This window comes from Melospiza georgiana, chromosome 6 (assembly GCF_028018845.1).
Source record: "Melospiza georgiana isolate bMelGeo1 chromosome 6, bMelGeo1.pri, whole genome shotgun sequence".
Taxonomy (NCBI): domain Eukaryota; kingdom Metazoa; phylum Chordata; class Aves; order Passeriformes; family Passerellidae; genus Melospiza; species Melospiza georgiana.
The window spans coordinates 52,172,251-52,184,609 of record NC_080435.1 but is presented as its reverse complement, the minus strand read 5'-3'; the positions used below and the strand labels follow the sequence as shown (position 1 = coordinate 52,184,609).

General features: G+C 41.2%; 1 protein-coding gene across 4 annotated transcripts in view; it reads right to left on the bottom strand.

Annotated features, from left to right (window-relative positions):
• The window catches only part of EVL (Enah/Vasp-like), a 147,545-nt gene that overhangs the window by 61,382 nt on the left and 73,804 nt on the right, over positions 1–12,359 (bottom strand). For all 4 annotated transcript variants that reach the window (XM_058027125.1, XM_058027123.1, XM_058027126.1 and 1 more), the window contains exons 2-3: positions 8,761–8,929; positions 2,046–2,223 (exon numbers count right to left, since the gene is read on the bottom strand). In XM_058027125.1, coding sequence (XP_057883108.1) covers positions 2,046–2,223; positions 8,761–8,929 — 347 coding nt within the window. The remainder of the gene's footprint in view (positions 1–2,045; positions 2,224–8,760; positions 8,930–12,359) is intronic.

Below are 12,359 nucleotides of genomic sequence, written 5' to 3'. Positions count from 1 at the left end.
TAAAAAGCTTCATTCTAATCCATTACCAATGTGTAGCTAATATTAAAGAGAAATACCTCTGCAAATAAATTCCATCATTTAAAAAAAAATGAAAAATGAGGGTTTCTGGAATTTGTTTCATACAATCAGAGGTTTTAAAAAAACCCCAAAACCCTGAAATGTCCTTTAATCAAAATGTCAGTTTTTGACAAGTTCAGCTGTAAAGAATGGGACAACTGGCAATCTTTGAAACTTCTAACACTTTATCTATGAGACAAAAAGGGTTGCTGAGGACTGAATGTTTACCAGGCCATTCTTTTTTGTCCAGAAAATAAAGTTTTTTATCTGTGGCCCAATTCATGTCTTTGAATGTGACAACTACAAACTCTAAATACAAGCTCTTCAGCATGGACTGGATTTTAAACCTGCACAGCATCTAAAGCACACTTTCAATGTGCTAAGGAAATGAATTAAAAAATACCAAAGAAAATCAAAATGTGAATTATTCCTGGCTGTATATGCATAAACTTCTCAGAAATTTATTAGCCTTTTCAAGTGCTCAAAAATACTTTCTTAAAAATACGTGTTGCTCATTGCTAGGTGTTGCTAACATAATTTAAGGCAGTTTCTTGTTTCTTACCCTGAGACTTGTGTTTCCACAAGGCACCTCCCTGAAGCAAACTCAAAATCCTGCAAAAACCTCACTCCCTTTGACAGAAACAGACAGATAGGAAAAAAACCCAACCCAAATTTAGGGACTTTTGGAGGAAAGGCAGACTCATCACAAACATTAAACCAATCACTATACACAACCATAGTCAAAGTACCCAAATTTGGAGGTCTAAAAGGGGTGGGCACATCTGAGCAGCCAAAGAGCTCTGTACTCTTCAGACTTATGTGAGTTTAGGACTGGTGAATCTGGGCCAGATTTCCTCATGAAGGCTCCTGCTGTGGCACAACTACAGCTGAAAATGTTCAAGATGAAGAAAGCAGAATTAAGTACCCAGTACTTCTAAATATAGATAAGAATTAGAAATACGGCTTGATTTTTGATGAGTTTTGCATTTGCCAGCTTAATAGAGCAGAAAGAGCAAAATAAAAAAATCTGAACTCTTACATTACAAGCACACCTTTCAGTAAGAGATATTTGTGTATTGGAGATTGTCAGGGGACAATCTCCCTCTGAAGAGCTGCTGTCCATCCCCACTGAACACTGCAGTGAAACCTGGATGGCAGCACATGATGCAAACCTTGACTCATCATGTTTGCAAAAGGAAAATAAGGCTGTGGTGTGTGTTTCTGCAGGAACAAACAAAAGGAAAGACACCACACAAGGACTGCTCTGTTCCCGGCCCAGGAGCTGCAGAGAGGTCATAAACGTGTAACTGAGGGCAGTGCTTCATCCAGATACCACAAACCAGAAACTGGTTTCCACTGAGAAACCAAGACTTTATTTTGGCCCAGTTCAAGCTAATGCAATGGCAAATTCACAGAATAGCAAACTTGACCACAAAGTTCTTTTACAGTCAATATAGTATTCAATAACCAAGGTGCCTCACGCTCCTCTTTTGGAAAGCTGACCCACAAGAGCCAATGGCTGAAGCTGCTCCAACACACTGGAAATATCAGCTCTGAGTTCTATCCTGTCAGATTTGGCTACTTTTACTTCAGATTTAGCTTCTGATTTACTTAAAGTTTCTAGCTTCTGTTTTTTTTCTGTTTTTTTACTTCAGATTTTAGCTTCTGTTTACTTAAAGTTTTATTCTGCCATCTTGCATGTAAAACAACACATATGCAGATCCACATAAATCAGTGGGGCTACCTGCCTGCTGAGGCATTCCCAAATAACTATTGATTTCCTATGGTGAGTTAAGGCACCATGAAAAATGAGCAGAAAGGGAAATAAAATCTGAAAATGTGCAATTCATACTACAGCAAACACTGCTCTAAAGGCCAAGGTTTTTTATTATCAAGTGTGTTATAATGGCATAATATCCAATACAAGTGCACTAGGTGATTGGTAACGAGCATGTTAAAATGTCACAGACTAACAGAGATTAATTTACCTCCATCTTGTGAGTTCATGATGTTCAGAGCAAACAGCATTGCATTGGAGAACGTGGTGGCCTCTTCTTTGCTTGCAAAATTCAAGCCATAGACCTGCCGTGCGTCGCGCCATTGATGAAAGGTAGGAGTTGCTTGATTGTACTTCAGTCCTTTCACAATGGAGTAATTAATCACTACCTGGGATTTGAAACAGGAGTAAGGATTAACAATACAGCTCAAAAACCCACCCAACCCTTGTGTGAAGGTTGCCTAAATGGGGAGAGGCAGCTCCTAGGGCAGCTCCTACATGGCTGCACAGTAAGGCAGTGTTTGTTTCAGTGACAGAAAATTCACATCTGGGGGTGAGATTTACAACAGTTCAGTTCAGCCTCGGGGACTTGCAAGCCAGTTTTGCAAAATCTATTACCTGCTCCTGCTTTTTACAGCACCTCCACGGGATGCAGCTGTGCAGATGCTGCAAACAGCTGTCAGGAGCCAGGGCCAGCAGCTGTTTCCATCTTTTGGAGGATGATCATGCACAATTGTTAGAAAAAGAGCCAGACAGAGCTCTTGGCACTAACCTTGCCCTATAGCACATAAATGTTTGACTCATTGCACCAGTTTTGCTTTCCTCCTCCCGTGTGTCTGATCACCACCAGCTTCTTGTGCTTAGTTTTTTCTTTAGAATCAGGCAATGACAAACCCAGACCACCATTCCTCTCCCACCTCCTCCCCTCCTGTACGTGTGGTGTTTTCCAGGTAAGAGGAGACTGCAGCAGAAGGCTGTTTTTTCTGAAATTTAATCTGCTTAATACAATGCCCTGTTTATCCTTGGGCAGGGCACTGGGACACCCAGCTACACAGCACAGCTGGGATCCAGACAGAAACCTCCACTGCTGAAGTGTAAGCTGTGCTAGCTAAGGGTGGGGAAGCAGGAATGTCCACTGTACCACTTTGTACACGGAATTTATGTTAGAGGGACTTTTGGAAAGTTTTCTGTTAACTCTATGATTCCAGCTAAAAAGCTTCAGTGTATGTAATTAGTCCAACAATATTTTTGGTAGATGTCTGACAATTCTTAATTGTACGGGCAGACTTTAAAAACTAATTTCAAAGATTAACAACTCCTAGCTCTGAGTTTGGAATTTTCAGTGGATTGCCAGTTTAAACTGGCAGAGAAACATTAGATGAGCACCTAATAAGGAACAAATTGTTTTACCCACATTAGTATTTTTGAAGGATAACAGTGTCTCATTGATACAGTTAACAGATGTCTTGCAACTTTATTAATATACAAAAAATGTTGGAAACCAACAGAGGCCATTAGACCTCAAGATGATTACAGATATACTCTTATTTCTACGATTCATTTACTTACAGAGTGAGCCTTAGAGAGTGATGTAGAAGATAGTCTTTGAGTCCTTGGTCTAGCTTTAGGCACAAATAGGATCATCCAGCTGTTGCACCCAAACCAGAATCATTACTAAGGCTCCATGAAAATGCAGTGAGAAGCAACACTGGGCTTTTCTGGACACATTTCATTGAGAAATTGAGAACCTGTGAGCCAAAGGAAGATGCAGCCCTATACTGGGTGTGCAGGCTCCCAAGAATTAGTCCCCTGGAACTGGGAAATGCATCACCAACGTGCTGCATGGGGAGACACCCACACCAACCAGAATGAAGTGGAAACTGGTCACAGCAGAGGCAATGAACTTCCTCTTGTATCTGACAGCTTGGATAGCCTTTTCTCCTTGAAAAATGAGAACACCACCCCATTCATCTACTGAGCAATGGGAGAGCCTGTACCAATGTTTCTCACACTCAAAGAGTCTCTTGAGCATCAAGTAGACTCATGCCTGGATTTCTACACCAATATTTTTAACATGGACCAATTTTTAAGTCTTCTAACCATTTCTGAGTAGACCAAGCAAGGGAAGGCTTAGGCAGTATCTTTGAGGAAAAGTTTAGAAAGATTGTGAGCTTCTACCAGGCTTTCAAAGTGAGTCTCTCACATACTAACAGAAAACTCTGTTTCAAAGGACACTCCTATCAAGGCCCAAAGAGCACCAGAGGGTGCAGTGCAGCTGTATAATAAAGGCAGGAATTGTAAAAACCTATGCCAAAAGCTGTTTAATGGAAGTCAGGTAAACTGTTCAAAACCTGCTTCCAATGAACTCCAAGGATCTGCATTGTTCTGAGGGTTAGATCCTTTTAATTGAGTAAAGACAGAATGTGAATGTTGACCTTCAGTAATCATCAGGATGCCCACACATGTAATACCGTGTCTTCAAACTCAAATCAGAGTTTACTGACAAATGAATCAGTGGGAAATGAAACTTAAAATAGCCAGAGTTTCATTTTTATCTCCTTTGGCTTGTGTTTATAGAAAATGGAAAAAAAGAGGAGGGGATCTCCTGCTGTTGTTAAGAATGAGTGCACAAAGGTGTCTTGTACAGATGGTGTGAAGACTCTACAAGGCACATGATCATAACGAAGTGCTTCAGAGCAGTAATTAAAATAAAGAAGGTCTCCCTGTTTGAAGCATGGGGGTTTTTTGCAGGTGCTTCTAAGGGATCTTTGCTCTAAAGCTTCGTATGTCAGTGAGAGAGCACATCTGCCAGGTAGAGCAGACCAAGAGTTCATCTTTTAATCTTCAGTTGTTGTCTACAATAGGTGAATTAGAGGAGCTTTCACCGGAAGTCTTGAAGAAATAAATCATGGATTTGTCCATGGCAAACAGTTCTTCCTGTAACTCTTCCCTTAGAATTTGACATAAAAGCTGAAACATGACATTTTATATGCCACTTTTTTTCCTTTTCAACCCTCTTTTAGTATTTTATATCCTGAAACAATGTAGTCTTACTCATATATCTTACTGATATAAATGCCTGTGTTGTTTTGAAGCCTGTTAAATTCTGTATTTCAATGATCTTATGTGGCAAGGAGTTTCACAGACCAGTCATGCATATCATTATGTTGGCATGTTTAAATGTTCCCATCACTGTAATGTTTAAAACAAAAAGATTTGCTTCATTTCTACCCAGTACTCTCCTTCACCCTTTGACCTCAATTTCAGGTGTAGGCTCCCTGGGAGCAACAGGGAATTTTAGAATCTGTAAAAAAGCTCAAAAGCAAGAAGAATTTCCTTTTGATTGTGGAGCTGTGAGCAGTGAGGATGGTGGTGGCTGATGGGACTCACAGGAATGGGGCTGGAGGGGACAGGGTGGGCTTCAGGGCAACACCTGATGTGTAACTCACAGCCAGGATCATGGGAAGGGTTCCCACACAAGCCTCACTGCCAATACTCCTGCTTATGGAACCAGGACAGGACAATTGCTTGTTTCTGCAGAGCATGGAATGGTTCAGCAGCTTGGGCCCTGCCATGCTGCCAGTGCTCAGGCGCATCTCTCAGGGAGCAGCCATGACTGCTGAAACAGCAAGGACATAAACGCTGCTACAGCTGAGGCCAGATTCTTTACTTCTCTAGGCAGGCCCAAACCTGATGAAGTTCTAATAAGTTACAACAGTGATTAATTGGTTCTTTCTTTTCAAATGCCGTGGTTAGCTAATATCACAAGAATCCTGTCCCTCTTTCAGTTTTGGCTTGGGTTCACATGTAAATGTCTCACCTTGCCCAAGGCCCTGAATTCACTTCTCAGCCACATGAGCACACCAGCCCCTCACGAGATGTGATTCACTTTTGAGTTGCACCCTCCTCCCTGCCTGTTTGTTCAGCTCGTGCCTTTGGGTGATGAGATCACGCTGATTTGACATCACTTGATGTAAAGTCCTAATTTTAAACCTTCACTTGATCAGGACTCTGGAATGGGGAGCTACTGCTTGTAAGCTTTGTGAACTTGGAAGTTCACACATGTCACCTTTACAACAGGCCAGGTAACAACAACAGCTGGCAAGCTGCAACATGGTTGTAAAAGACATGATTGCCACTGCTGACTTCAAGAATCACAGAATCATAGAATTGCTCAGGTTGGAAAAGACCTCACTGAACATCATGTCCAAAATGAAGGCCTCAAGGAAACATGAAACTCATGACATTGAGTGATTGTAACACTGATCTGGCCTTAGCTTCAAACCAGTTCTGGCCCCTGTGATGACTTCAAAGCTTCAGGACAGCACCTGGGGGCTTCTGAAGGCTCCTGCTCAGGCCAGCATGAGCCTGTGCAAGGCTGCACCTTGTGCAGAGCACGGAGGGAGCTCAGGTACGGCTGCTCTGTAACCCAGCACAGCCACCACACGCGGTGAGCGCCTCCCAGACAAACACAGGAACAGAGCTGTGGCCACTTCCTGAGACAGAATGATGCTCCAGCTCTGCTGCTCTACCAATTACATTCACCTGTGGTGAACTCTACAGACACTGTCAGTTAGAGAGGGAGATAGGGTGATGAGGAGATAAGGTAAGCAGAACACGAATACAGGGTCACGAGGTACAGCACATGCACCAAAAAAGGGATGGAAAAGAGAAAGACAGCTAGACAGAGACAAGACAAGAAGAGGATATGTGGAAAATGAAAAAGAGGATGAAAATTAAAGAGAGATATTATTAGAGGTGTAATATAAAACAACAAAATTAAAAGGGAAATAAAGTCAGGCAGGGATGAAGCCACAATTACTCCAGTCTGTACCTTGACAAACAGTTTGTAAAAAAAGTTTAAATTGTTCCTCCATGGTATTGCTGTATGACATATTTTAAACTAGCTTCTCAACTCTTCAAAAATCTGTGTAGCTTCATTAACTTCATCATATGCCAAATCACATTTTAGCTGAAAATTGATCCTTTTCAGATAAATATATCTTTTCTGGCAGATCAACAGATTCACTAAAGCCTCAGTTTCAGTGAGATTTAACAGAACCTGAGAGCAAGCATGAAATGGCTTGAAAAGAGAATTATTTAAACTGAAATAAATTTCTATTCTCTTTAAATGCAAATACTTAGCAAGCCTAGCAAGCTTATGATTCTATGTGAGACTCATATAAAATATATTAAATTTTGAATCTTGAGACTTTCAGAGTGTTCCTTTGAATACTACTCTGCTGCCTTGATTTTATTGATAATACTGGATTTTTATAATCATATTTAAAGGGAACACTTTGTTTAAGGGCAGTTTTAGGTGACTAAGGTAAGCAACTATACTTTCTGTTCATTTAAAAGAGGATTTTTAATCTTTAAACTCTAGAGAAATATATTCTTCTACCTGTTTCCTTCTGAACTGAGATGATTTTTAGATAGCATGCAGCATCTTCATAAGTTGGAACATTTGCAAGCAAATGAAAGACTACAGTTAACACAAAGCATGTTCAAAATGCAGCTTAAGGTTTGACTTTTTATTATGTCCTACTCTTTAAATTGCATAGTCTGATTAAGACAGACCTCTGGTACTTAGTCTCCCTTACATATATACATATTGACTTTAGGACTTCTGCTTCTTTTACACCAGCTATTCAGTTCCCTCTTAGATTGCAGTCACATGAAAATCATTTACATTCACCAGCTGGCTATGTAAAATGAAGAACTAGCATGGCCTGGGACAGAGCAGTACTGGCTTTCATAACTGACTAAGAAAACACTGTATTTCATTTAGTTTTGAAAATATTTTCTATTTCTGAATGGAACTGCTTTCATATAATGCCTTTGTTCTACAGAAAAAAATAAAAGCAGTCGCAAAACTTTTGGCGGATGTTTCAAAAGTGCACTGCAAGGAGCTGAAAACCAGTGTGCTCAAAACCCACCTATTTTTGTTCTGCTTTTTCTTGTTCAGAATGATTACTCTGCATAGGCATGGTGTAGCAAAGTCACTGTCACCTCCAGTAAGGAACCTGAGTAACTTTTCCAGCTGGCCCAAGCACCTTTACAGCTGTCAGCTGAGGATCATCAGCATTCCCACAAGCAGATCAATCCATTCAACACTGGTGGCAGCTGAGAGGTGGTGGTGCCCTGGCTCCTGCTCTCTGGGTTGGCCTGACCTGGCTCAGCTTGGCTGGATTTGCCCTGCCCCTGCCAATGTCACACCAGCAGCAGTGCTTGCCTCACCTTCCCAGGGGGCAAATTCCCACTTTTTCCTGATCCCTGTGCCATGCAGAAGGCCCAGGGGGAGCACAAGAGGTGGGCAGGCTGCTGGAGCTATGCTGTGGCAGGTCTGGGCTGAGCATCGTGCTCTGGTGGCCAACAGGGGTCTGATCCCAGTTCTGATAATCTAAATCCCATATTATTCCTTTAATACCCAAGGAGGGCCTGCAAAATTAGTCCGCTGTAAATCAGATCACAGTGTGCACCTAGGATTTTAAAGTGCATTACAAGGAACTAATTGCTTATCACAGCAATGTAACAACCACTCTTTGTGGGACAGCAGTGCAGAACAATTGATTTTTATTTCTATTTTTAATATAGTGCTAAGAACAAGTAAAAAGTAATTTGGGAGGAGCTGAGAGCAAAACCTGCAGAGTGAATAAGACTCATTTAACAAGAAAAAATTGTGGGGGGGAAGAAATAACATTTAAATCTCTTTGCCATCTACCAAACATTCTTTTTTCAAATATGCAGTAATAATTTATGATATATTGTGTGTGCAAAAAAATGATACAAAACCTGAATTGCTGGAGTATAAACAGACTAGTAGACACCTTGCAGGGAGCAGGAAATGTTGCATTAAGTATAGAATTGAGCTTACCAAATGAGATCAAAGGTTAATTTACAGGAAACTTGGTGTAGTTACTCACTTGTTGATCCTGCAGTTTAACTCCAACTACCCTGAAGGTGTTTGTGGCCGTGTTGTGGTAGATGTTGATTCTGCTGAATCCCTGCTGGCCAGGTTTGATTGGCACCCATTTCTTACTGGTATCGTCATAGACCATAACTGAAGCTCGGGCTTGGCAAATACTCTGTTCACTGGGGAGAAAAACAAAAAAATCAGGAAAGAAAAGAGTGAATTTGCTGCTTATTGCTTATTACTTAAATCTTCTAGAGGAAAAAAACCAACAGAAACTATCAGTACTACTTTCAACATATGTTTTATAAGAGATCTGCTAATCCTTTGAATGCGCTCTGTTAAATTAAAGCTGACATGTTATGTGTTCACAGACTTTTAAAACCTCCTGTATGCTACTGTTTTGAACCAATAATCTATTTTATATAAAACATTAAGCCCTAAGAAATAACCTGCATCACATAAACATTATGAAAACGGTCCAACAGCATGAATGCTCTATTTATTTTATGTATCTATTGGCAAGCGAAGCCTTTTACATTTGTATGAAAACCTAGCAATATTTTACAGCTTGCTGACAAAACAAACGTGACACCCACAGCTGAGTTATACATTTCAAACTGTATAGCAGACCTTGGAGCAAAAGCCATGTTAGGTAAACTGAAGAAATCAATTAAGTTAATCCAGCTGACGCCTAATTCCCAGACCTGCTGACGCACTTGGAAGTCCCAGAATACCCAGAGAAAAACACACAGGAACTCTTTTCTCCTTCATCCTCATAGCAAGGAAAGTGGGGAAGGGGAATCCACAAACCTGGATGCATGCCAGCATTAAAGTATATAACCAGTGTTTTGTATAGTGTAAATAAGTATTTTTCTCCTTTACAGTCACAGAAATTCCTCAGTACATTAGCTCTTGTTTGTTAGTCATATCCTGAGTAATATACATACAGAAAATCATAATAAAACACACCCTTCAAGGGCAATAAATGCCACTGGCAAATGCTGTGACATGTAAATACAGGTCAGAATTTCAGTTCCACTCTCCTGATCTCCCAGCCAGTTTTCTTATACCAGAGGAAATACAAGTTGAAGAAAAAATCAATCCTGCAAATTTTGGAGCTTTGAGGTCTTAAATGTAACAGGGATTTTCAACAAGCAAATAATGACCTTATGCATTTATGATTCAGTTAGTACATCTACATGAAACTGTCGAGATCTATGTCCTGCAAAAACTTTAGGTTCATGACTGTCCTGTTAACTTTAGATCAATATATAGGTGTATACATACCTCCCTTCCTCAGCCCAAGCCATATTAAATAATTTTTGACAATGCAACAGCAAGTGGTTAATCCTCTTTGCACACAAATCCCTCTCCTCCCTCTTGATTTGGGTTTGCCTCCCTAGCACACACACACACACACACACACACACAGGAGAAGCTCCTGGGTGATGCCAAACCATGTTGCTGCACTGCAACTGTGCCAAATTACACCACTTGTAAATTTTACCCGCTGCTGCACACCCAAACTTGCCTGACCCCATCACTGCCATCATTTTAATGAAAGGGAGCACGTTACTTAAGTATTAAGAGGATCTGGGTTGATTACAGCAGCAATTTTCAATCTTTTCTGACCTGTGGGTCTCAAAAAGATTTCCAAGGCAGATGTATCCCCATGGTACACTAAAGCCTACTGACTCTGGCTTGTTTTGTCAATCACTTTACACAGCCTCCAGGTAGCCCACAGGCCTCCTCCCGGCTGTGAGCAAAAGCCTGGAAAGTCCTCACAGCATTTATAGAGGGAGCAATAATGCCAGCAGACATCTCTATAAAGAACAAGGTAGGAAAATTCAGAATAAATTGTATTTTTATTATGTATCATAGAAACAGCTAAATTCTGTTACCAGAGCAATATATACAGATCAGAAGGACAAAACATGATTTTATTTATATTGTTCAGAATTCATAAAATCCAGCTCATCCACCAGTTGCTATTGCTTTGTGAGATACCTGGAGAACAGCTGCACCTTTGCTGATGTACTTACCCAGCAAACACCTCTCCCCCCTGTGTTTTAAGGTAAGCTAATGTCTTGTGGCAGCTCCTCCACATCTGACACGAGCAGCTGAGGGATTTGAGCTCCTTCCAGCCTGCCTAATCCTCCAGCTGCTGCAGGAGCTGCAGCCTGGCAGCACTGCCTGCATCCTCCAGACCTGCTTTTGCTAGCAGGGGCCTTGTGCCACCTCCAGCTCCAGAGAGAGGGGAGCATCAGCTGCCAGGGCACAGCAATGCCCTGCCCAGGAGCCAGGAGCTCCAGGAAAATGTTGTTCCTGGGAGAGTCACACTCAGCCAGTGTGACACCACGTCCTTCTCCTCAAGCCTTGCCAAGCACTACAAGTCCTGCTGTACACTGAAGTAAGCAAGAGCACATCACTGCCTTGATCAGAACAATACTGTCTCCATTTCAGATGAATTTGGGAATCCACAATTACCACGAGCTGCTAAATTAGTCAAAATTCATTAAATTATCCTTACTTCCAACAGACACTACACCTAACCATCCAGACATGGGCGCCTTAACATAGCATTGCTCACTGTGCCATTCCCAGATCCCAGCAGACACAGCAACTTGGCCTCCAGGCTTTGCTGCCACCAAAATCAGCAGCAAAGGAGCTGCTGCTGCCCTGTGGCTGAAACACAGACCTCAGGAGCAGGGTTTGATGCACGACAGCCAATTGTTCCTGTGGCATGAAGCAACAGCACACCAAGCTCCATCCCTGCTCTCCTGCAGTCAATGGAAGTTTTTCATCGTTCATTTAAATGGAAACAGGATTGAGCCTGTTATCTGGCCCCCAGTGAAATAACAGAAAGGAACATAAAACAGCACACCAGGGGAATCCTTTCCTGCAAAGCACTTCATCAATCTTTCAGCATCCAAAATGCCTCCAGGGACCCATTGCTAGCTTGCTGTCTCCCCCTAAATGGAGTGAGACAACTCCAAGAGTTTAGTAACTCTTTATTCTGAAGACTTTCTACTCTTCCCATGCATAAAGGGCACAACTGTCCCACTGCTGCTTTAAGAGGCTTCTCTAAAAACAGCAAGAAAATATTCCCTTTATAAACCTCACTGAGAATCTCTCTATTACTCTCTGTACATTATTTTAAACACAAATCAAGTACCAGTGATTTCATGAAGGTCTAGCAAAAGTTTTGGTTATTTTTAGGACCACACATGGTCAGCTACATGTGACAGGTAATAAATGTGCTTAGTGACACAATTCTGAGTAGCCACATTCCTTCTCCATGATAAGAGTTTGTTATATATTAGTATTTACATGTAAAATTATGTTTGCACACTTCTAGAACTTGGTTTATCTTCCTAATACACAGAAGTTATTGAAAATTTGTCATTTGCTGGACGTCCACCAAATTTCACACACATCAAATATGAGGAATTCTCCTACTGATATTTTATTTTACTTTAACATGCAGTCAGACTCATCCACCTGAGTTCCCACCGTAGGTAATTGTGTATAAAAATATATAAAAAATTGAATCATAGAGAGGTCTTAATTACAAAATTGTTCAGGTTTGTGCCCCAACATCTGCTCCAA